At 39.6% G+C, this 23,804-nt stretch overlaps 1 protein-coding gene across 2 annotated transcripts in view; it reads left to right on the top strand.

The window, feature by feature from the left end:
• The window catches only part of LOC112140290 (multiple epidermal growth factor-like domains protein 11), a 131,640-nt gene that overhangs the window by 71,138 nt on the left and 36,698 nt on the right, over nucleotides 1–23,804 (top strand). For both annotated transcript variants that reach the window (XM_024263200.2, XM_036217354.1), the window contains exons 7-12: nucleotides 9,831–10,077; nucleotides 11,728–11,848; nucleotides 12,103–12,239; nucleotides 18,606–18,818; nucleotides 20,010–20,184; nucleotides 21,531–21,651. In XM_024263200.2, the coding sequence (XP_024118968.1) occupies nucleotides 9,831–10,077; nucleotides 11,728–11,848; nucleotides 12,103–12,239; nucleotides 18,606–18,818; nucleotides 20,010–20,184; nucleotides 21,531–21,651 (1,014 nt within the window). The remainder of the gene's footprint in view (nucleotides 1–9,830; nucleotides 10,078–11,727; nucleotides 11,849–12,102; nucleotides 12,240–18,605; nucleotides 18,819–20,009; nucleotides 20,185–21,530; nucleotides 21,652–23,804) is intronic.

Here is a 23,804-nt window from a genome sequence, read left to right as displayed (position 1 = left end):
TTTCCATTCCGGAGATTTTTAGATGCATTTATGATCAGTTTGGTCTGAAGAGATGAAGACGCTAAAGGTTGGGAAAGAAAGTGACCTATTTGCCTTAAAAACACATTTTTTGCATATTTTGGCCAGCGGGTGCAACTTATTCTCAGGTGTGTCTTGCAACTGATTTGTTTTTTAAATATATAACAACAACCACTAGAGGGCACTGCAGACGTATGCATCTGTTTTGCTGTCAATAGCAATTAGAAGAAGTACTGCTGAGTCTTATGCCTTATTGGATTTGTTTTAAAGTGACAGGATGACAAATCCAACTGATTTAGTGATGCAAAGTGATATAAGAGGTTAGTTTTCTCATTAGCATGTTCTTAGCATGGTTATTTAAATAATTGTTATTTGTTGCGCTAATATAGATATTTATTTAATTCCTCCTATGTTTCATAGAACTGAATAAGCATTAATGTGTTACAATAATAAGATGACCTGTAAGACACATTTTACAGACAGGAGTTGGTTGTTATAGAACTTTGTCTTTAAAATCTTCCATAGACTTTTTTTTTTTTTTTTTTCAAAGATGAGAGCGCCTCTGTCCATATTTGTTTTGAATCACTCCAGGTCTGAAAGATGATACTTTTCAGTGACCTTCAGTCATCAGTGAACTTACGTTACATTATGAATATTTCCCAGGTTGAATGTGTTGTGTTGTGTTACCAGAGATTTCTGTTTAAGTCCAAAACTTCTAAACAAAACAACATGACTAAAGATCTCTTCAGTCATTGGCCAGCAGAGTTACAGGGAAGGGTCAAAACAAAAAGAGAAAAATGGAGATGCTGTGCTTTGCCAGGATTTTAACTTATTCTAACTTTTTATTTTAATGATTGATTTTGAGCGTCTGTATGAAGGCCAGTTTCAACTCTTTTATTGCTAATTTGGTACAGTGGAGGAATACGGCTAGGCTGTTTTACTGGGGACGCTACAACCACAAGGTAGGCTAATAAGTGTTTGCGACTTATAGATTGTCGGGAAAATAGTGAGAAGCAATATGGATCACGTTAAAAGCTGTTTTATTCATCCAACAACATTTTAACGAGTCGCTGTGTCTCATCGTTGTGGTGTTATGGTATTCCTTTTAAGAGAATTCTGTTTTAAAGTTCTCATATGACTATTTTTTTTATTTAAAAAAAAACGTTCCCAGTGGTGTTTTAATAATGATAGTGAAGTTTTTAACCAAACTTCCACAACCTAGATGTCTTAAAAAGCCATTTTTCATGTTGATCTGAAACCTCTGTTTCCAAAATCTCTGGACCCCTAAGAAGAAACCTTTGTACTGCTCCCCAGCAGACGTTTGTACTGCCCCCCATCCTAGACAGAACTAGTTTCCATCTTTTTTCTCCCCATGGTCTGATTGCTTACCAAGTAAACTTGTTTATCCCCCTCCCGCCCTCAGCTGAAGGGATTTCCACCGAAGACTTTCCTTCTCCGTCTCACTTTGACTCCAGAAATAGTCAGGAATTATTCATGGACGTCCTTTACACTTCCTTTGAGAGGCGGAGGATGGAAACAGCCGCCGCCCTGCTCTCCTTATTTCTTGCTGCACTTCTCCTGCGGTCATTTTGCACTTCAAGTGGTCTTGACCTTTCATGAAGAGGTTTTATGTGCATGGGGGCGAACCATGTGAGCGGTGCGTAAGAGGGCAGGCTGCTCTGTTGATTCCTTAAGGATCCCCTGGAGCCAATCCACTTTAAGTGACTGAAGCCCACTCATTGTCTCCACCAGGAGGACACTTCACCGACCCTCTCATGGAGGAGCCACGCTGCAGGGCCACAACTCGTCAAAGAATCTCAATCTGATGCTTTTCAGATTTTGTGTTTGTTCATTGAAATTTATAAAGGAGACAGGAGTGTTACTGGAGAGAGGATTGACATTTTCCTTCTTATCGTATATGTTTTTCAGTGTAAAATTAGAATTTTTTTGTTTTCAAACATTAAAATCTGAATGAAAAGAGTAATTAGCTGCAGCTTTTATCTGTTTTCTCTGCTTTGAGTCAAACAATTGATCATTCAGCCCATTATAGACTTAGAAGCATGTTAAATATTTCATTTGCGTCGTGTGAGTTCTGTTTATTCTGCTAGAAGTTAAACACACAGCCTGTGAGTCAGGCAAACACAGCAGACCAAAACTAAATGAATGGTTGGGATGTGTAGGCAGAACATATAGGAGAATCCTCTGTTGCTGTGGCAACAGGAGACAACTTTTCTCTGTCATCTCCAAATAATTCACAAACGACTCCTCCTCATAATATGAAGCTCACTTTGATATATTTTTTTCTTCATGATTCTTTTTAAGTCAGATTTCTTCTCTGATAAGCAAACCCCTAAAATAATCCAACCGTGAAGTTTAACTCACTTTAGTCAACAGTACAGTCGGGCACTGATAACAAAAACAGGATTTTTAATTATTATATGAGACAGAAGATGTTTCAAACTTTAACTCTTCTGATTCTGGGTCACGATCTTGTGCCTCCTTCAAATAGGACTCACATTCACATTCCACCCTCATGGATTTGAAACTAACCAGATAGTAACAAATGTTAAACTTTTTTTTTAATTGACCATTAGAGGCCAGTTTCATAATTAAGATAATTACAAAATCGGGGGACCGCAGGGTGGTGGCAGCCGCAAATAAGGAAAACCAACTAAATTAAAGCTAAAAATTTATTTTTTCAAACAATGGGTTTAGACTGAACGATGTGTAAATGTCTCTGGATGGCAGCTGTCTATATCAAATGCCACTGGCTGTCAACCGCCCGGTAGGGGCATATACAGGCCCGGCCCTGGGCTGCCTGGTGACCTAGTCGAAAAACAAATGTGGCCCCCCTGCAGGGTCTTTGATTAGAAAATTCCAGATATTGCTGGAACCAGGAGACTCTTCAATTAAAAGCAAACACGCTAACCAACTACACCACCAATCAGGTGCTTAAGAGTCAGAGGAAAGTAGGGGAGTTTCAACTGTAAAAGGTGTTGGAAAAACAGACAAACGAAAAAAAAAAAACCACTACAGTCAGTTAAATTAGTCTTTTTCGACCCAAATGCAGGATGGGAGTTGAATTTCCAAGCATTTTTTTTAGGTAAAACAAACAAACCTCTGCTTTAAGGTCAGTCCAGTTCTTTCTATGTTTGAATGCTAAAGTGTCTTAAGCTCACAGACTTGGTAGCTTGACCTATGACCCCACCCATACTGTGGCTTCAGCCCTCACCTGTCACTGAAGGCCAGGTTTGTGTGAGGATCTCCGCCTGTCTGGACTCATTTGATCTGAGCTCAGATTTTTACTAATAATGAAAACTGAAATGTGATAAACTCGTAAGAGCTGCAGTACAGATTAATGAAAACTGTTCCAGTGAAGCCAACTGCTGAATGTGCGGTGCAGGTTGTTTGTCAGGAGTTGGGGTCTGGCAGATTATCTGGGTGGGAAAGCCTAATTGGGAGCATGATTTGTAAAAACCACGTCTCCGAGTAGCTGTGTCCGACAGAGGAAACTGTCACTTCTGTCTGACGTTTGAGTAGAAAATCTGTGTCATCCATCTGGCCTGGCTGCTCACTGAGAACCTCATTAAAATTATTAATTGGAAATAGGAAATCAATGACTGTGAATTAAACTCGTCTGTTTGTATTTGGGTCAACTGTCTACTGATAACTCTGCTTGGAGCAGTTATCATGAGGTCAGACTGCTCTCTGGGGCTTCCATTCGTTTGTGTGGGGGGACGAGGGGCTCACAGAGAAGTATTGTTTATGAAGTTTGATTTATTTTCTTGTCTGACAGACCATGCACCTTCCTGGGTGAGCAGAAAATACAAAAATGTCTATTCACTGTTTCGTCCAGAAGCTCTTTTCCCAACAGCATCAGAGAGTGAGATGTTTCAATTAAATAAATCTAATTAATTTATTAATGCTAACCAGAAGAGTTTCTCTTCCTTCATGCAAATGTCTGCTCTTCCTTACAAAACCAAAATGTTCTCTCAGGATGTAATCCAGCTTCCAGCAGGGGGCGTCGTTTTCAGCTGTGGGAGCTTCCCCGTCATAATGTGCTAATTTAAAATAGGATTTATTACTACTCTCCTCTGTGAATGCAGGTTTAAAAACTGGAGGCATTGATCATTTTAGTAACATGTCTGTGTTTCTGGCTTCAGTAGGTTAGGAAGGTTAGAAAGTTTGACCTTTGGGTTACTGGCTGCAGAGGTAGACCCGCTCATATGGGTGGAAAATAATAACAAATTCAACAAATAAAGTTAAGAAAAACTTTAAAACAATTTTTTTTAGAGTAAGATTAAGGAACCTAACTTTAAAAGGAATTATTTCTGCTGACATTGGCTTTCTTTTCTTTTTTCTTTTTATTTAATGAAGACACAAAACTGTTCCTCCACTCTTCGGTTTTAGTTCCCCTGACTTCCAGCAGAGGGCGTTTGGGTGGAGGTTGACTGTTGCCGGACCAGGTTCTGTTGGGTTTTCTCGTAGTGTTTTGTGCCTAGAGTAAATTTGTGTCGTGTTTTGTGCTATTGTGTCCCATCATTCGTTTTATGTTGGCAGATGTTGTGTCAAATTGTATTTTGTCACGTTTTTTTCACTCTGTTGTTTTGTTCTAAATGTCACATATCTTCATGATTAATGTATTCTCATGTTTTGTCACTTTTTATTTATTTGTGTCTTGTGCCATTTTATCATTTGTTTCATGTTGTGTTATGATGTATTTTGTTGTGGCATTTGTTATGTCATGCTCTTCAAAGTTGTATAGTGTAGAGTTAAATCATTTTGTGTTGTCAGACTGCATCAGTGTTGGGAACTTTGTTGTAAAAAATGCATTTGTTATAGTTTCCTTTTTTATAAATCCAAATGGTAACCAAGTTAGGAACTCAATTGAATACAAGTAAACAGTTACATACATATGAATAAAATACTAGTAAACTAGTTAGTTTATGTTACTGTAATTAGTGATGCTGTGTGTCAAAATTGTGGTCTCAGCCAAAACAAACATTTAAACAACTATGTAGTTCGACTGAACCAGGGATGTCTGAGTCCAAGGCGTTGGTTTAATGATTAAGACTTGATAGAAAAGTTAATACATAGTAACATGAATGTTGTTTTTTGTTCAGCTTCCTATTCGATATAAATGTTTTGATTTCTGGCTCAGCAGACAAATCTGATGCTGTGAGCTCTGCAGGTGAGCTGCAAGCCTGCACACATCCATCCCACAGCCCGCCTTCACCAGCATATAATCATGCAGCGCTCAATTAAGACCACAAAGTTTTTCTTGGAGTTAAGAAGCTACTCCTGATCAAAGTCATTAGTCATTGGATTTGGAATGCTGAATAATTGAGGCTGTGAGAGGAGGAAGGCTTAGACTCAGCAGCCAAGGTAAATGAGAACTGCAGCCCGGGGAGCTGAGGGGGGGGGTAAATAAAGGAGATAGGAGGGTGGTGGTGGGGGGGTTGTCAATGAGTCAATCAGACTTTGGTTTGCCCCCCCTCCCCCATCAGAGTTCTGTGCTTCCACGTCCAGCGTTTTCATTTTTTTATGTGGCGGTTACCATCCCCGACATGCAAAGACTTCGTCAAACAAAGCAGAGTTCCTCAGGTTTCTAGAAGGAAAATTTAATCATTTGTTCTTCTAATTATTTTATTGGACTTCCATCTAACGCCTTAAGGTTCTACTTTAAACCTGTGAGTCATCAGCGTATTCCAGCTGGTCCTAGTGCTGAAAACCTTATAATGGGGGTGTATGGTGCATAGGGTGTGTACTGGTGGTGGGTGGGGGTCGAGGCAGCACTCTGAGTTGCAAGTTTGTTTCCTCAGCAAGGTGTTATGGTTAGTTAGAAAGGAAACAACCCGGAGGAGGAGGGACTGTAACACATCCAGTGACGTTCTCAGATCTTATGGCAAAAGATTACCACAAAACGTGGAAAGAGGGACCAGTAACCAACCCCCCACCCCACCCCAAAAAGCACAACTAAATAAGTCCTTGAAACACTCTTTGTTGAAACCAACAAGACTCTTTCCTAAATAAGGTAACCTGCAGGTACAGGCAGCTGTGACTGTCTCAAGGAGAACTCGGGGGTCCAGGTAAAGTCAAAGTCAGAAACTTATCAAACATGAAACCTAAAAACTAGGCCTTCACGATAGGATAAAATATCCAATATCTGTGTTTGAAACTTTATGCGATGACTGTATGACTTGCGATAAATAGACAAATAGAAAAAAAATACAAATATATTTCCATTTCACTGTGATAGTTTTATTCAAATAATGTTTAGTTTTGTTATGTTTTGCATAGTACCTGTGTTTGGAGAACGTCGCCTGTCCTCAAACCAAAGCATCTCCATATAACCGATGGCAGGGGTGTAACAGCTCACTAAACTCATGGTTTGGATAACATAAAGTTTTTAGAGTCATGGTTGGGATCATTTTTCAGATCAACAAAAATGAAAATAAGGAAAACCAACTAAATTAAAGCTAAAAATTTATTTTTTCAAACAATGGGTTTGTTACTTCAACTATAAACTGATAGTGTAGCATTTGTGCAGCTGGAGACCACTTATCGCCACTTTTACCTCCTTTTGCAGTATGCATACCGCACTGGCCTGATACCGTGATGACGGTAAATTTGCGGTTTATTGTGTAGGCCTACTAAAAACCCAAAACAAGAGTCAATTCATAACCGTAACCCCTTTGCTCTTAGACAGACGATGAGGTTGGTCCCAGTGGTCCTGATGATGGAAGCGAGTTATCAGGTCTTGATCAAGGATGTGACACTCCAACTGATGATCTTACAGGTCCATAAACATTACAGCCCATGAGGTATTGCATACCCTGACTAACCCTACTGGAGGCAAGGACTTGCCTGATGATGTAGGCTTGGCCATCAACCACGAGACAGGATGCAGGAAGAGACATTGGTGCTGGTTGAAGGGGACAGTCCATCACAAACCGCAAACTTCCTGGCACCCCCTTTCAGTGGTACACCGGGGGAGGGCTGACAGTTCCATAGACAGCCTGATAAGGGGAAAAACCTCTAAAAATTGATTAGTTATGCAAAAACTCAGCCCATCAAAGCTGAGAAGATCAAATATTGGGGTTCATGCTGCACACAGAATGTAATGTTGTTTCCGCATCTTGGTTGAACCGCTTGCCTAGCCTTTGATTTGGGGGTGGATCTCTGAACTTGATCCCAAGGACCTTGCAGAATTCCCTTCGGAATGTTGCTACAAACTGTGGTCCACTATCTTATGTAATGTGTCATAGAAGTCCATGCAATTGAACCAGATGCCAAGTGACAAGAATCTTCATTTCTTTGGCTGATTTCTGGAAAGACAAAGCGTGGACAAGTTTGGAGAATCTGTCCACAACAGTCCAAATCACAGGTTTACCATACGTGCTATAAGTACGTTGAAAGAATGAAAACATCTAAATCTTTGCTGTATATTTTCTGACTGTGAATTTGATCTTTATTTTTTCTACTAAACTGTGGTGTAGTGGTTAGCGCTCTTGCCTCACAGTAAGAAGCCCCTGGTTCAAATCCCAGCTGGTTCCCATTGACTTAGCGACCCCTCCCCTCTCGTGTTCTAAATAGGAAGTACCCGTTGGTTGCAAAAAGCCCAAAGTCCCATAGACTTCCACTGAGAAATAGACATTCATTTTATTTGTCAGAACAACCATTCTTGCTCTGATACATTCTTCTTAGCACGTTCTTTGTAATCCTAACTTCTTTAAAGATATTTTAAAAACTGACCAATCAGATGCCTTAGTAAAAGCATGTGGTGCCCGCTGGCCCCGCCTCCAACATTTGATTGACAGATTAACCCGATCCTCTTCCAGTTGAAAGGAGTGTGGACTTTGAACAAGTCAGAACAAGCTGACTCATGATTGGTTGACAGGAGTTCCTCTAAAAACATGACTCAGACCAACTTGGACTAATCAGTTGCAATATGGTGGTAGACGTACCAGGAAGTGACAGCAAAGGCTCTGGCCTGATTTTGTGAGGACCAGAGGTAATTTATTTCCTATGGGTGACATCAACACCTTGTTTTGTCCAGTTCGTGTAGACGGTGTGTGCTGGGTCCTCTCTGGGTGGAGTTTCCATGTTCTCCTAGTGCTTGTGGGGGTTTTTTCTCTGGTTTTCTCCAGAAACAAGGATCATAGGTTCACTGAGGGTTCTAAATTGTACCTAGGTGTGGATGTAAGAATGTGCAATTATGACGTCCTGCAACAGACTGCCGACGTGTCCAGGGCGGACCTCTCCTTCACTTAACGGCAGATGGTGCCGGCTCCAGCCGTCCCGTGATCCTGACAGGGATTCAATGGTTTCACAAAATGTTCATGTTCAACAGACTTGTTTGAAGTCAGTTTAGAACCTCCAGACATAAGAGATTTAACTGCAGAGTGGAATTTGGAACATGTGAATGTCTTCATTACAAACAGCTCTCTGGGAGAACGGGCTTCTGCCCCCTTGAACAGTTTTTCACCTTGAAGTTGCACAATCAAAAACTCTGTCTGTCAGAGCTCTGCTTATTATTCATCTGCAGAGGTCAAGTCATCTCTGTAATTTTCTTCAAAATTTCTAGTCCTGATTATTGCTCAGAAAACTGTCTTGAACCAAGCTCATACATTCTGCTCCCACTTTGACGCAGTCCAGGAAAACCAAATGGAGGAAAGTTGTAGAAGAGAGCAGCTGATTTCAGTGTTTTAAAAAAATAATAATATTTTACAGCAAAAAACAGACTTTTAATTTATATATATATAGCTTTATCTCTTGTTCCTGACAACTGAAGAAGTTCCTAAAAACAGCCTTTTTCATTTTGTTAGAACCTAACTTTGATTTATTTAAGGGCATGCCTTTTTGATTGACTAGTTTGTAAATGAAATTACCTGCCCATGTGTTGAAGTGTCCTTGGGCAAGACACTGAACCCCACACTGCCTCTGGTGGAAGTTTGGTGCCAGTGTTCGGCAGCGGAGCCACCATCATTGTGTGAATGGGTGAATGGGTCTGTGACTGTGAAGCACTTTGGGCCTTCAAGGAAGGTAGTAAAGCTCTATACAAGTATACGCCATTTACCATTTAAATTTAACAGAAATTCAACGCGTTATTTTGTTCCTGCCAATTGCCATTTTTTGAAACGTTGGTAATATGGGTGGGCCAAACTTCGCTCTGCATACTTGTCATCCTTTAGCTTTATTTTTTTTTATTATTTTTACTAAGCAATATTAAACTTGAGGCAATTAAAATACAATTACTGAACAGTGACAACACATGTTTACATAGAGCCTAATAGGAGCTCTTTAAATACACACAATTTTACATCATTTCACATATCCATAAAAAGGTAAATAAGTTTAAAGTACTCATGAGCAAATAAATACAATTTTAAATATTTAAAAGTGAGTGAGCTTCTATTCTGCACTTGATGTTTTGGGTGGACCCAACTTGTCCTTTTTTGACGAGCTGGCTGTTCCCATTAAAACAGGGCTCCCCAACCTTCAAAGCTGGTACCGGTACGCAGACTGTTACAGTGACCTAACTCGGCGACGGACGCACAACGATACTGGACAGAGTTTCCCTCTTTGTCTGTGATAACAGTTAAAGGCTAAATAAGGAAGTTTGGATTAAAGAAATATGGGGTTTCTTTCATTTTTTTCTGAAAATGATTTTAAGGATTTTCATCTTTACATGTCTTGGGTTTGGACTTGATCTTACTCTAAAAATCAAATCTTCTAAGACCTTTTATCTGATCTTTGCGCTGCAGGATTTCCTTTTCAGTTCAAATCTCAGGACTTTCTCCTCTCTTTAGGCTGTGAAAGTGATTTCTGGGGCCCCCACTGCAGCAACCGTTGTCAGTGTCTGAACGGTGCCAAATGTAACCCCATAACCGGAGCCTGCGTTTGCACCGACGGCTACCAAGGGTGGCGCTGCGAGGAAACCTGTGACCCCGGCTTCTACGGAAAAGACTGCCAGCAGGAGTGCCAGTGCCTGAACAACGCCACCTGTCACCATCAGACCGGCGAGTGCATCTGCGCTCCTGGATACACAGGAGCTTTGTGAGTAGCTGATAGACTCTGTTATTACACTGATTCATTTCCATGATGGAGATCATGATTTATATCATTGCAACTGCTTGTCAAATGAAAATATCATGAAAAAATGCATGAATAGAATTCAGGCCTAAAAGACAAAAAAAAAAAAAAATAGATATTACTGTTATGTTTTTGCCCAGCAAATCATTTGTGACCAAAAAGAGAGTGAAAAAAATTCTGCGAAATAGCAAGGTTGTTTGAACGAATAATTGATTTTTTTCTTTTTTCTTTTTTTTTTTTTTCTTTTTTCGAACAAGAACAACCATATTGGTACTAAAATGTAACAAAAAGTGAAAATGTAACTTAAAAGACACATTTTAAATATTTTATTGATCTGATTTATACCCAGAACAAACACAGATTTAGTAATCTGGAGTTCAGCTCAGCCAGCCCAAAAACAATAAAAAAATATTTTACCAGATTCAGTTTTTAGTTCAAACTTTTATTGCTAAAACTGAAGAAAAACCTAAACATGACTAAGAAATAAAAATAAACTGTTTTGATCCTTTCTGTTTTGACCTGTTACTTTCACTAGCTACTTATTAGAAAATGTAGCACAATATAAGTAAATAAACAAAAAAGTGAACAGAATATATTTAGGACTGACCTTCAAATCAAATCAAATCAATGAGATTTGTTTATCCACTCCTCTATCCTCCCAGAAATCATTTGGTTGGTATCTTTGTATGATTTTTAATAATTAAAAAAATAAACATTTTTAAAAGTCATTTTTAAGATTTCCTGTCAAATTATCTATTTGAAAATTTTATAGGACATGAAAAGTTCAAAGGTTCCGGATACTGGCTTGATTTAAAAAAAAAAATTGCATAAAAACAGTCCTTCACTTGTTTGTTTGATTGCTTATTACATGTAAAGCAGGGCTGGACACAATCACTGCAGACGATCCTTCTGTATACCAGCAATGCAAATTTACAGCATTAAATGCAAATTTGTCTTGTGAAGAACATCTCTAGACCTAAAGATCTCCCAACCACTGCGGACTGCAGTGTATGTAGTGTGTGTGTGATTGCAGAGTTCTGTTTTATTATAACAGATTACTTTTCAATTGCTATATTCAGTTACTTTTTCGGTGAAGTCATGACATAATGACAGTGAATGACAGTGAAGTGACTCCCAGTCTGAACTGGTCGTTAAGTTTTATGAAAGTTAGGGAGACCAGTTTCTGTTCATCTACTTTTCCCACTTTATTGATGACCTGATTCTGACGATGCATTTCTAATTTTTCTTTCACAAAATAAAAAGCTAATGCGACTTCTAATGTTCTGCTGAAGACAGTAAAAAATTGAAACCTTTTTCTGAACCAAAGTAGTTTTTGGTGATTAAATGAGAAAGTAGGACTTTCAGAGCCAATTTTACTGAATAGAACCCTATTATGTCATAAGTGCGACACTTTTCTCCAAAGAAATAATGCTCTTCTTTCCCTGAGCTTGAACAGAGTTATGTGCTCTCCTCACTCATGAAGCTTTTAAGAAGCTGAACATGTTTGGATTCAATGAAAGCATTTTAATGGTCTCCACGTCCATTGGTGTGCTTGCATCTAATAAAACACTTTGATGAGCCCCCCCTCTTTTTCTTTCTTTCTGCTCCCCCCAGCTGTGAAGACCGCTGTCCTCCGGGCAAGCATGGCCCTCAGTGTGAGCAGCACTGCCCCTGCCAGAACGGAGGACTGTGCCACCATGTTAGCGGAGAGTGCTCCTGCCCTGCTGGCTGGATGGTACGAGTCTCCTCCTCTCACAACACCAGGACTCCGGTCAGAGTGGGACTGAGAAGATCCATGAGAACAGGAATCTATACTCTCAATATTAAACCCAAATCATTCTGAAAGTAGAATCGCACTCAAAGCTTTGGTGCTTTTTTTTTATCAATAGCACATAACCTAATGACATTAAACCTGACACGTCTTTATATACATTTAGGAAGTTTTTGAAACTGTGTGTGCTCTTTGTAACCCCCCCCCACCCGCTCCAGGGTCAAGTGTGCGCTCAGCCATGTCCGTTTGGATGGTTCGGGGTCAACTGCTCTCAGGAGTGCACTTGTCGCAACGGAGGCCTGTGCGACCACATCAGCGGTCAATGCCAGTGCACGTCTGGCTACATCGGAGAGAGGTACAGCATGACAAGAGTACATAAAAGTATGGAGATGAAGGGATTACTGAATCCCTCAACACCATGGTTTGCTGCCCTCAAACCCATACAAACGTGAGACCAAACCAATGATTAGACACAGAATTGCCCCTTTTTGTTCTTTCAGATAGATAACTTCACCACTAGGTAGGATGTGGTGTTGTAACCATGATCAGTTGGTACTAAGGAGTCCAAAGTGTGGAAGGAAAACATACTTGTTAGCTTGTTTGCAAAAAAAGAAGAAAGAAAAGAAAAAACTGTGCGTGCCGTGTGAAGCCCCTCCCTACCCCCCCACCGCCCTTTGCTAAAGGTCTCTGTGTAGCGGTAAGCTTTGGCTGATGAAGCAGCTGCGATTTTCAACAGGATCCAGACAGAACTGGAAGATAAATAAAAGTGTTGATTATAAGACCGTGCTGTTGTTACACACTGATGCTAGCATGCTACGATAATACCTGCTAATGCTAACAAGCTTTTCCTGCATCTCCTATATGTAAACACGGAGGATCGGTTCAAAATTGTTCAGTGTTTTAAGACGAGGCAGATAAATACACCATTAATTTATACATTTATAAAAACTGTATTTTATAAACGTAATCATGCCAGACATGAATCCTCTGTACTATTAGTAGTCTATTTGTAGCATTACGTAGCCGGTGTTGAGCTGAAAACATAATATTTTGTCCAATAAAAATATGTTTAGACTTTCTTTTATCTACTGCCAACTTGACTGGTGAGTCAAAAATTTGATTTTGGTCACTAAGGTTGTCAAACCTGGAGCATCAAACCACAAACAGCAACATCAGTTTGAAGGCTGTTGCTGCCAAAAGTGTTCTGCCGAATGATTGTATTAGTTGCACTTTGACTTCGAGCTAATTTCCAAAGGAAATGTTAAAATAAAATAGTTATGGTTAAAAATATTCTGTCATTTGTAACCTTTGTTGCAAAAAAAAAAAAAAGTGAGAAAAAATCAATGAAAATCAAATGAAAAAATCAGAGATTAGATTTTTTGGCCATATCGCCCAGCTCTACTGGATATTTTCTCTTTTTCTGACCATTCTCTGTAAACCCTTGAGATGGTTGTAGGTGAATATCCCAGAAGATCATCAGTTTCTGAAATACTCCAGTCTAGACCAGTCTGTCTGACACCAATAACCATCAAAGTCACTCCAATCACCTTTCTTCTTCATTCTGATGCTCAGTGTGAACTGCAGCAGATCGTTTTGACCATGTCTACATGACTAAATGTACTATTGCTGGCATGTGATTGGCTGATAAGAAATTTGCCTCAACAAGCAGTTGGACAGATGTGTTGAATACAATGGCCAGTGAATGTACATGTGTGTGTTTGTCACTTTTAAAGCTAAGCAACTCAGAGCTGGAACAAAAGCCCAGTGTTGTTTGGAAGTTCAAAAACAGTTGCAGTTTTCCCTTTTATTTCATTTTTCTGTCCTGTTAATGTCGTCAAAAGTAAAGATGAAACAAGTCTGTAATCAGAATCAGAATATTGTCTTGTTCCCAGGGGGAAATTGCATAAACCATGAATCTTTAAACCAGTTTTAAAGAATAATTAATGACCGTAACATTGAAAACATAATACTTTGCGCTGTTTAGCTGTGACCTTAATCAAGAGAATCACAGGTTTGCAACAGTTGTGAGGTTGTTTGTCTTGTGTCTACCCAGAACAGACACCATCTCTTCTCACAGAGCTCTCGTGAATAAAGATGACCTGTAGGTCTGCAGTTCAGGTGTTTAGCACTCCAGTCTGATCCTGGAAGTGACAGCCATCAAAGGGAGACACCCTGCTGTCTCTCCAGAACAATAATGACCTGCATTCCCCCACTGTCAGCCAACCAGAGTGGGTTTTCTTTACTACTGCCATCATCTCCAGCTAACCCAGAACCCATCATCGTCTGGTCCGCTTTGTTCTGCCTTTCGTCTTTTCCTTCTCCTCCTCTTCTTTTTTTCAGTTGACCAAATTACCTCCATCCATTGCGGCGTCAGACAGGTGAATTAGCCTACATGGAATAATTTCCGGGTTGAGGTTTCTTCCCCTCTGTCCACATTCTAATGGAATTAGTGCAGATAAGAGTCTCAAGGAAGTTGGTATAATTTAAACGGGACAAAACAGAAGTCTTTGCTGAGACTTTTTAATTAAGTGATTTGTCTATTTCCCGATGGTTCCCACTTGTAGATGTGTGAAGAATGTTGGGAGGGGGGGGGTCCTCTGCTTGGCTCCAGGACTCTCCACCTGTTTGGTGGTGCATCAGGTTTTCACCTTGAGTTGTAAACTGTTTATATTCTTTAAAATACTATAACTTTTCAACCGTTAATACGATCAACGTAATTCCAGTAGATTTGTGTTAATGGTTGAAAAGTGACAGTATGTTGAAGAGTTTGTGTTGAAGCATCACCGGCGACGCCTCAGGTATTAAAGGGTTAAAAGTACTTGAAAATAAACAGTAACTTTTGACAGTTAGAGTTTTCTTAGCTGTTGCTATAAGAAAAGTTATTATGTTTTTATGGTGTTGTACTGACAGACGTTTCCATTGTTTTAGGGATCCCATTAATATCAGTGATTGTAGGTTAATTATCTCAGACCCTTTTTGTGTAATAGATTTCATAAGCCCCACAAACGGCGTCCTCCTGCATCAGCGATCCTGCAGCTGAATTCACGCTCCGCTACAAGTTCAATAAAAGCATCATAAAAGAGAATTTACTAGATTACTGTTGTTGCAGACCGCCTCTACTTCAGAGAGTTGGGTCTAATAAGAAACCAGTCAAGTGCATCTGCACATCAGACAGCATTTGTGGAAAAAATGTTCTGGTTGTGTTTGTGCAGTTTTTAGTCTGCAAATAACCTGTCTGACTTAAAGAAAAGTGCAGTTCCCCCCATTAGCAACAGGTGACTTAGCTTTGATTGGAATTGTAGTTTTTCTGTCATCAAAGCAATTTTAAAATTTTTGGGATTTCTAGTGACAGTCTAATGCTGCATTCACATTGAGTGCGGCAGGTGTGTCAAATTTGCATCTGCTGCCTCTCTTTTGACGTCTGTCAAATTTACTGCTCAACGGGTTGATGCTCCTGCCGCGGAGCAACCCCCGAAGTTGTTCTGGAATTCATTCATTGTCACATTATGGATGATGTTGAGTGAGTATTTTATATGTTTTGGGGAGCTCTACAGAAACACCAGCAAGCACATCTTTGTTTGTTTTCACCACATCTCCAGGTTCTGTGTGCTTCACTTGTGCAGTGAGAGCTGCACCTGAGGGCCTTTAGAAACGTTACTTCCGTCTGTCTGTATATACATTTATAAATATAGAATAATAAAACTGGGGTATCTTTTTATTATTGTCTTGATGAAGATAAGAGAAACATAAGTCCATGAGGCTAGAGTGATCCTGCGTGCTACAACGGCACTCGCGGCGGATCTGCCGGTAGGAGGGCAGAGCGGGCTCCACTGCCCAGGGACCCACAGGACAGTGGGGAGTAGACCTTGCTAGATCTGCCGGGCACCTGGACAGCAGCAATCTATCATCTATGCTGGAGGCTGAGCGGCGGTGACAGCTATCAACTATGCCGTTCCCGGTAGAGCAGAGCTAACTAGCTTGCTAAGTTATTCACCAGGCTGCTGGCTAGCTTAGCCAGCTCAGTGAGCTCTGTGACGGGCCGTGGATCTGTCCAGTGTGTCCCGCCTTCACTCAACAGTAACTGGGATCGTTTAAAGGAGCCGCACGTGGGTTGAGGAAATGAATGGAAGTTCATTATGAAAATTCTCACATCGACCGTCCATCTTGAATGTTTATTTCTACTCTTTGATCTTGTCGCTGAAAACAAGTGCCCATAAACTACAACTGCATAATGAGTGAAATTTGTCCGGACCATGGAGGGTCAAAGAGAGGGGCGGCTGCATCTTAAATACAGAGTAGGTGTGTCTTGCAGTTCCTTTAACCCTTGTGCTATCTTAGGGGGTCCAGATGACCCCACCCTTATATTGATGTGTGATCCCTCGCATGACAAAGGAGGACAGGATTTTATGTTTGTCACGGACATCAGTGAAGATAGAAAATCCTTGAAAAATAAAGTTCTGTGCGCTTTCTTGTTGGGTCCAGATGACCCCACTTTAAATGTAAACATGCCTATGAAAGCACAAGAGTTAAAGCTCGTACAGTCACCTTAAGGTACATCGTGTGTGATAAATTTATTGTGAAGAATTTGTCAGAATAGTGTAAGTTCTATCCACGCATGATGTATGGGTGATTCTGTCATATGGGATCCCTTCAAAGCGATTGGTTATCAATTGAATCCACAATCACGTGGTCTAGTGCATACTAATGCTCTTTGGTTTTGATTGATTGTCCGCTATAACTGTGATTTTCCTCTGAGTGGTGTTTACACTTTTCAGGGGATGTGATCATCATACCCTTGGTGAATCTGTGAACGCGCTGAGGCAGAGGAGGGTGATGTGTTCGTCAACTAAGCAGAAGTTACTAAAATTGCAAACAATCTTGTTAAAAATGAATGATCAAACTTCTGCTGCCACAGAATAAAGATCCGGTTTGTATTTATCCAACACCCCGCTGATGGGACTGATCACTGATTCGTCTCTTTTGGCTCAACTTTCTTAGAAGCTTGTGGCTCCCAAGTGGCTCTTACTGTCTCTGTATCTTACATTTTAGCCCTGTTAGGCACTTATAAATGTTTTGTGTGTTTCTAAGCATTCATTTTTTTCCCATCATTTTGTATAAAATAAACTGTAAAACCTGCTTAACATTGTAATCAAACCCTTAAATCAGAGGATCTTCAACCAGAAACATGGATCTTTTATCCCTCTTTGGTTTTGAAGAAAAATGCCACAATTTCAATAAACAATATGTTTTGAATGATTTTTTTTATTTTTTATTTTAGACTTTTAACTTATTAGACAACTAGGTAAAATTAAGGTACATGTTTAATTTGCTGTCATAGTGGTTTATCATTAGAAAACCACCATCTCATATCATTTACATGTACGGATGTTTTTTGAGAATTGGATTACACATTGTCGTGTTTATATTTGATAGTAAGTAGAGAAGAAGGATGATGGCAAATCAAAGTCATAATGATTGAAAAACAATTCCATGTTTCATGTTTTCTTGCATTTTTATTTTTAAATCTGCTTCTGCATTTTATTTTGAAAGGAATCTGTGTAAGCTGCTTTTAAAAGTAAAACAAAAAAATTAATTTGTAATAAAAATATAACACTGTAATTTCCATTTATTGTAACTATTTAAAAGGTAAATCGTGTACATGAATGGTCACAAAAACATAAAGTTCATTTTTTAAACAGTCAAAGAAGACTTTGCAGCTCTTGGTGGGTTTTGGTCAGTAACAAACTGGTCCAAATGGCTCTTTTAGCATAAAAAGTAACAGACCTCTGCTTTAAATCAACAATTAAATGCAGAACCATAGCAAGCCAAGCTGGAGTAAATACAGACCAGTGTCATAGCATCATAACCCTTCAGTCTAGAGTGGATATTGGCATTTAGAAAGCTGCAGCTGCATGAATGAACAGTTCTTAGATACATGTTCAAGTTTCTTTTGTTCCTGTTCCGACAGATGCTTCCATCCTGCAGAGTCTAAACTCAGCTTTGTTGTTTCTACAAACACTGAAAAACATTGATGTTTGTTTTTGGTCATTTTTTGTTAATCTGACTCCTGTCTGTTTACCTGAGCTGTACTACTGTCTCGGTTGTGAAAGGCTTATTTCCGGCTGTCATATACCATATTTTCCGGAGTATAAGTCACAGTTTTTTTTCATAGTTTAGCCAGGGGTGCAACCCAAACTCAGTAGTGACTTATTTGTGTTTTTCAGACATGAATAGGCTCACGTGTTTGTTATTTTCCCAGTAAACATCGGTTGTCCTTTAATTGTTCTTTCCTCTAACAACCACTAGAGGGCGCTGCTTCTGAGAAGAAGTATTTGCTGCTGACAGACAGCAGCAGAAGTGTCGTCCAAAACAAACTAGGAAGAGAATCTGATTGTTTTCCTCTTAAACTTTGATATTTTTCTTATATTCATTAATAGATTAGTATTGCTGTTTTTATCTATTTATTTTGCAGTTACACTGGGACTTGGCGGATTTGTTCTGAAACGCTAGACTTTTCTCCTAAAGTGCGACTTGTACTCCAGAGCGACGTTTTTATGGTCTTCTTGTTCATTAGACATTTTTTGCTCTTGTGACTTATACTCTGGAAAACACGGTAATGGTCTGAGTCTAGTTGGGTTTGTTTTCTGCTTCATTTGTTAAGAGAAAATTCAACTGAATATTTGACATAAATCTCTTTTTTCCTGCTCTTATACCAACCCAGATGCCAGAATGAATGTCCTGTTGGCTCATACGGACCACAGTGTGCGCATAAGTGTGACTGTCAGAACAGGGCCAAGTGCTACCACATCAACGGAGCCTGTCTGTGCCACGAGGGCTTCAAGGGCCCCAGCTGCCAGGAGCGCTTCTGTCCCACCGGCATGTACGGACTCGTCTGTGACAAATACTGCCCCTGCAGAGCCGAAAATACTCTCAGGTACTCATATGGGTATGAGTGGGAAAGACTACTAACTTAAACATTACAGAGGGTGGTTGACCAAACTGAGTCTGGTTCTGCTGGAGGTTTTTCCTTTCAGAGGAAGTTTTCTGCTGCTTGGTGTGGAAGACTGCAGCAAATGATTTTCAATCATTTGTTTACACCATTAACCTTGGGTGGAGTTAAAACACGTGAGAATAACATCAAGCGAAAAAAGAAACTGTTTATTATTTATGTAAAATTGCGTTAAACAGCGTTGAGCTGTCAGCTTTACCGTTCTAAATCCAAACACTGGAAGTAACTATTTGCATTTTCGGCCCTTTTTTGTCTAACATCACCGTGAAAAGGGTCTTTTGTTAACATACTGTTTGTAAGCAACATTTAAGATACATAAACGACAGTCAAACTACATCATAAGAACACTAACAAGGTATATTTCACTTACAAAGACGGAGAAATCCCGACGTTCACACTCACAGAGCCGGCTCAGCACGAACACGGCCGCATCTCCCGTGAAAATGTGCTCGATTAAACATGAGACAGCATGGTGAGAGCACTCACTCTGACACAAATTTAAAAAGAAAACTTAACTGAAATGACAGATGTCCCATTCTGACAATTTATCCAAAATTAAATGTTGGTTTACTCAAAACAAATGCAACTTTTTATAGCATATTAGACCGTCTTCAAGACATAAACAACATAAATTCACAAATTAGAATTGTGTTTATCCCTTTGACCTCACGGTCTCCTAGAAATATGCACTTTATACTCAAACAATGACTACCAGCTGACCTCTATCATTTTTCTTCAAGCACAGTACCTATCAGCTGTATCAAGTCATTTTCCCACAAATTTGGCTCTTTAACTTGGCTTTTGCATTGAGTCACCTTGTTGATATTTTTATTTTTTGATTGCTTGAAATAACAAGTTCCAGTTTAGCATCTGTAGCTCATAGTTTATCATACCTCTATGACACTGATTCTGCCTTTTGTCTTAAGGATTCAGTCTTAACAAATTCTCCTTAAATTAATAACACATAGAATCTCTGGAGCACTGTTCTTCATTTTTCCACCTGTGGTCTCTACATTTTCTCTCAATAGTTTTGGAGTTGAAAAAAATCTTTCTTCTTGAATCCTAGAAGCATCATGCTCTTTAAGACTGTCCTGTCTTCTCTCCCTCATTTCTCAGCTGCCACCCCCTGTCAGGGGAATGCATCTGTGCACCTGGATGGGCGGGGCTTTATTGCAATGAGACATGTCCTGCAGGTTACTTTGGTGAGAGCTGCAGGGAGCCGTGTGTCTGCATGAATGGAGCCGACTGCGATGGCGTCAGCGGAGCCTGTACCTGCGCTCCAGGATTCATGGTAAGTTCACAGTAGCTCAGAACATCTTTATTCAAATGACTCTAATGCTTTAGCTTCATTTTGAAGTTATTCTGAGATCAAAAAGTTGCAGTGGTTCATGGAACTAACTCGTGTTAAGTGAGATTTTCATTCATCAATCCATCCATCCATCTTCATCCTTGGAACCGGTTCATGGGAGGAGCAGTCTAAGCATATATTTTTAGATATTTGTATTTTGTTCTTAAAAAAATATGGTGTAGCTTATTTCAGCTACTTTATCAACAAAAGCTGATAGCAGAGCCAGGGGATACTAGGAATATTAAGTAATAAAGTCATGAATATCAGTCCAACTGTGGATCCTTGTAACCTGCAAACACCTTTAAAAAAAATCAGGTTTTCTCCATAATTAGTTTTCTGATCCCTGAGTGAGTTTTTAACTTAAGCTTTAGATTAAAAACAACGTTCCAGGTAAAACTCCTGTCTTTGAAAAGAGAATCAGCAAAACGAATAGTGGAAAATGGGTGGAGCTATTCGTGTTGAACGTGCATTGTTATTTTTGCCTTTAACATCCGCCACCTGCAGTCGTCCTCTTGGAGGCAGATTGCTTAGATCTTCATTTGACTTTTAGTTGAACGGATTCATACAAAGTCTTCATCAGTTTTTTGAAGGTGGTCATATATCAACCAGATCCCCAGCTTTACTAGAAAATAGACATATAGGTTCAATGTCAGTAGTTGAAACAAGCCTTAAATATTGCATTAAAAATACACATCAGAGTTAGTTTAGCGCCTCAAAGACGAGAGGTTTTAACAATAATATGTATTGATCATTATTACAATATTAGGAAAAGGGGATTTTAGTTCTTACATTTTTTTTTTATCAAACTGACAGAAATAAACAAAACTCAACAAGCACAGAAAATAGATAGACAGATGGATGGACAGACAGACAAATACTTTATTAATCCCAAGGTAAATTGGTTGTGGTAGGCAACACATACTTGACATATTGCTCAATGGTAGCAGCAGCCACGCTAATCTGGTGGTGCTAATTGCCCAGAAAAGACACATGAGGAGGGCACAGAAAATCAAGTATCTTCAATCTGTGCCGCAGTAGAACGACACAAATTGGAAAAAAAGCAAAATATAGAACAAGGTACATATAAGGAGTCAGGGCCCATCCCCGTTCACTGCCTCCAATGGAGCTGCCAGTTTCTGGTACCTTAACCCTTTGACACCTGAGCTCCAGTGTTTATGTTCTTTGATTTACTGTAACTTTTCCTCCGTTAACACGATCAACGTAACTCCAGCAGATTCTGAAGGAGGGAAAAAAGAAAGCTCAAGCAGTGATTTTGTTTTTGTTTCCAGGGAGACGACTGCTCCATCAGCTGTCCTGCAGGTCTCTACGGCTCCAACTGCTCGTCCTCCTGCTCCTGCCACAACCACATTTCTTGTTCCCACGTCGACGGTGCCTGCTTCTGCAGAGAAGGTTCTGTTCAGATGTTTGCATAATAATTCAACTGTTTTTGTTTATTTTTACTGACAGAAAAAACGTTTTTGGCTATGTCTGAATTCCCACCCTAATCCCTAACTACAAAAACTATCTAGTGGAGGACTATCAAGATTTTGAAAGCAATTTTGACACCATGATCTTTATATGTTTTTTTTTTAATATGACGTCAACAATTTCACAAAGTGAAAACCTATACAATAAAAGTGTTTTATGATGATTATTCATGAATCAACTGTCTTCTGATGATGAAAACGTTGATGGTTTATTAAAAAATACATTTTTTTCTCAAAATTGTTCAAAAATTGTTCAAATTCAACGGTCTATGTTGTGGTCTATGTTCCCCAATCTATACATTATAAAGTGTACTATATAGTACAAACGCTGCGGGATTTCGCAATCTTGCGATCGCAACTAGTAACACAAATTCAAGCAAACCTGAGACCTTGCAACTTTTCATTTTACAGCAACTTTGACCAATCTACTGTAACAACAGTCATAGATGACGGCGCAGCTTCACGACTTCTGCCCTTCTTACTCCTCCCTGGGAGCCGTGCTCTTTTTTTATTATCTCTCTTTAGTCTTCTCTGACTTTTTCTCTTCAAGACACGCGTAAATGTAGTACACTTTGTAGTGGTATATAATACACTATATAGTACACTATATAGTGTACTGTACTATATAGTACTATATGATACACTATAACTATACTATATAGTGCTCTCCATAGTATGTAGTAAGGAAATGCTGATGCAGCCTTCATCTGCAGTTGGATAGGATATGCGAGTGGAACAAATTCTGCAGTTGATCTTATTCTGAATTTCAAACTTAAAACTGAGAGAATAGATGGCATATAAACCATTTTGAAACTTTAAAACCCCCAATCCATTGTGTCCAATTTTTAAGGTGCATTCACAGTGAACGCGAGTGGCACGACAAATTCGCTTGCCCCCCCTTCTTTCGCCGTGTGGGGAATTCACTACAAGCTGCCTGTAAAAAAAAATGTGTTCCTGAGCTTGACGTGGTGGCTGCGTGTGGGAGGGGCGAACCAGCTAGTGTTTGTAGCCTGATTGGATAGAGCGTTGTCTGTGTATCTCTCACTGACAATGTATGGAAGACAGGGATGATATTTAGAGATCAGGTTTATGTATTATTTATTATTTTGTGTGAAAGCCACTTCCCCTCTCTCTGATGGAGTTTGAAGGTTCAGTCTCCTGCAACACAAGAGCGGAAAAGTAAAAACAAAAGTAGAATTAGGTAACCTATTTCCTTTTTTTATGTAGCTGTTAGGCCCAAGCCGGCAGCCTCCACACTCGAAGCGGCTCTCTGTCTGCTGGCATGTTATTTTATTTTATTTTATTTAACCTTAAACCCATTTAAATCAAGATCTCTTTTACAGGAGTGACCTGGCCAAGTGGTCAGCAGCACACGCTCCAAAAATAAAGTTACAGTATAAGTAAAAAATAAAAAGAGCAGCAAAATTGGAATATGTACAATATAAGATTACAATATCGAGCACATCAGGCATATTGAGCGATTGAAGCTGGTGATCAGAGAGTATCCCGCCTTCGCCCCAAAGCGGTCTGATGAGTTCTGCAACCCTGCGGCTCCAGAGGGTTCAGGAAATAGATGAAAGTTCTGGACAAAAACACTCGCATTGATTATCCAAAATATTGTATGATTGTAAATATAATCAGTGATATTCCCAAATGACCAACATGTGAACAAGTAAAAAGTTAAAGGTGGAAGCACAAGGCAGAGAAGTTTGTAAAGTTTTTGACCTCAATGGTCCCCTTTTTCCTTTGAATAGAGCAGTGTCTGGATTCATGGGAGGAACACAACATGCCCATGCCAGAAACGTGATGATGATGCAACACACATGAGTTTTCATAGCTTCCTTAAAATAACAGTTCATGTATTTAGTTGTTGTCAAAGGTCGACACATAAAATCAGCTTTCACTGATTTACACATTTGGTTTGGCAGATGTTTGCACCGCATTTCCTTCCTGACACAACCCTGTAGTTTATCCAGGCTGGGGACTGGCACAGGGAGACCCAGACTCAGGCCCCCTTGTGGCTACATAGTTTAGGCAGTAGTGTGAAGGGTCTCGCATAAAGACCCACACTGGATT

The sequence above is a fragment of the Oryzias melastigma genome, linkage group LG3 (genome assembly GCF_002922805.2).
Source record: "Oryzias melastigma strain HK-1 linkage group LG3, ASM292280v2, whole genome shotgun sequence".
Taxonomy (NCBI): Eukaryota; Metazoa; Chordata; class Actinopteri; order Beloniformes; family Adrianichthyidae; genus Oryzias; species Oryzias melastigma.
This window is presented reverse-complemented; position numbering and strand designations above follow the sequence as displayed.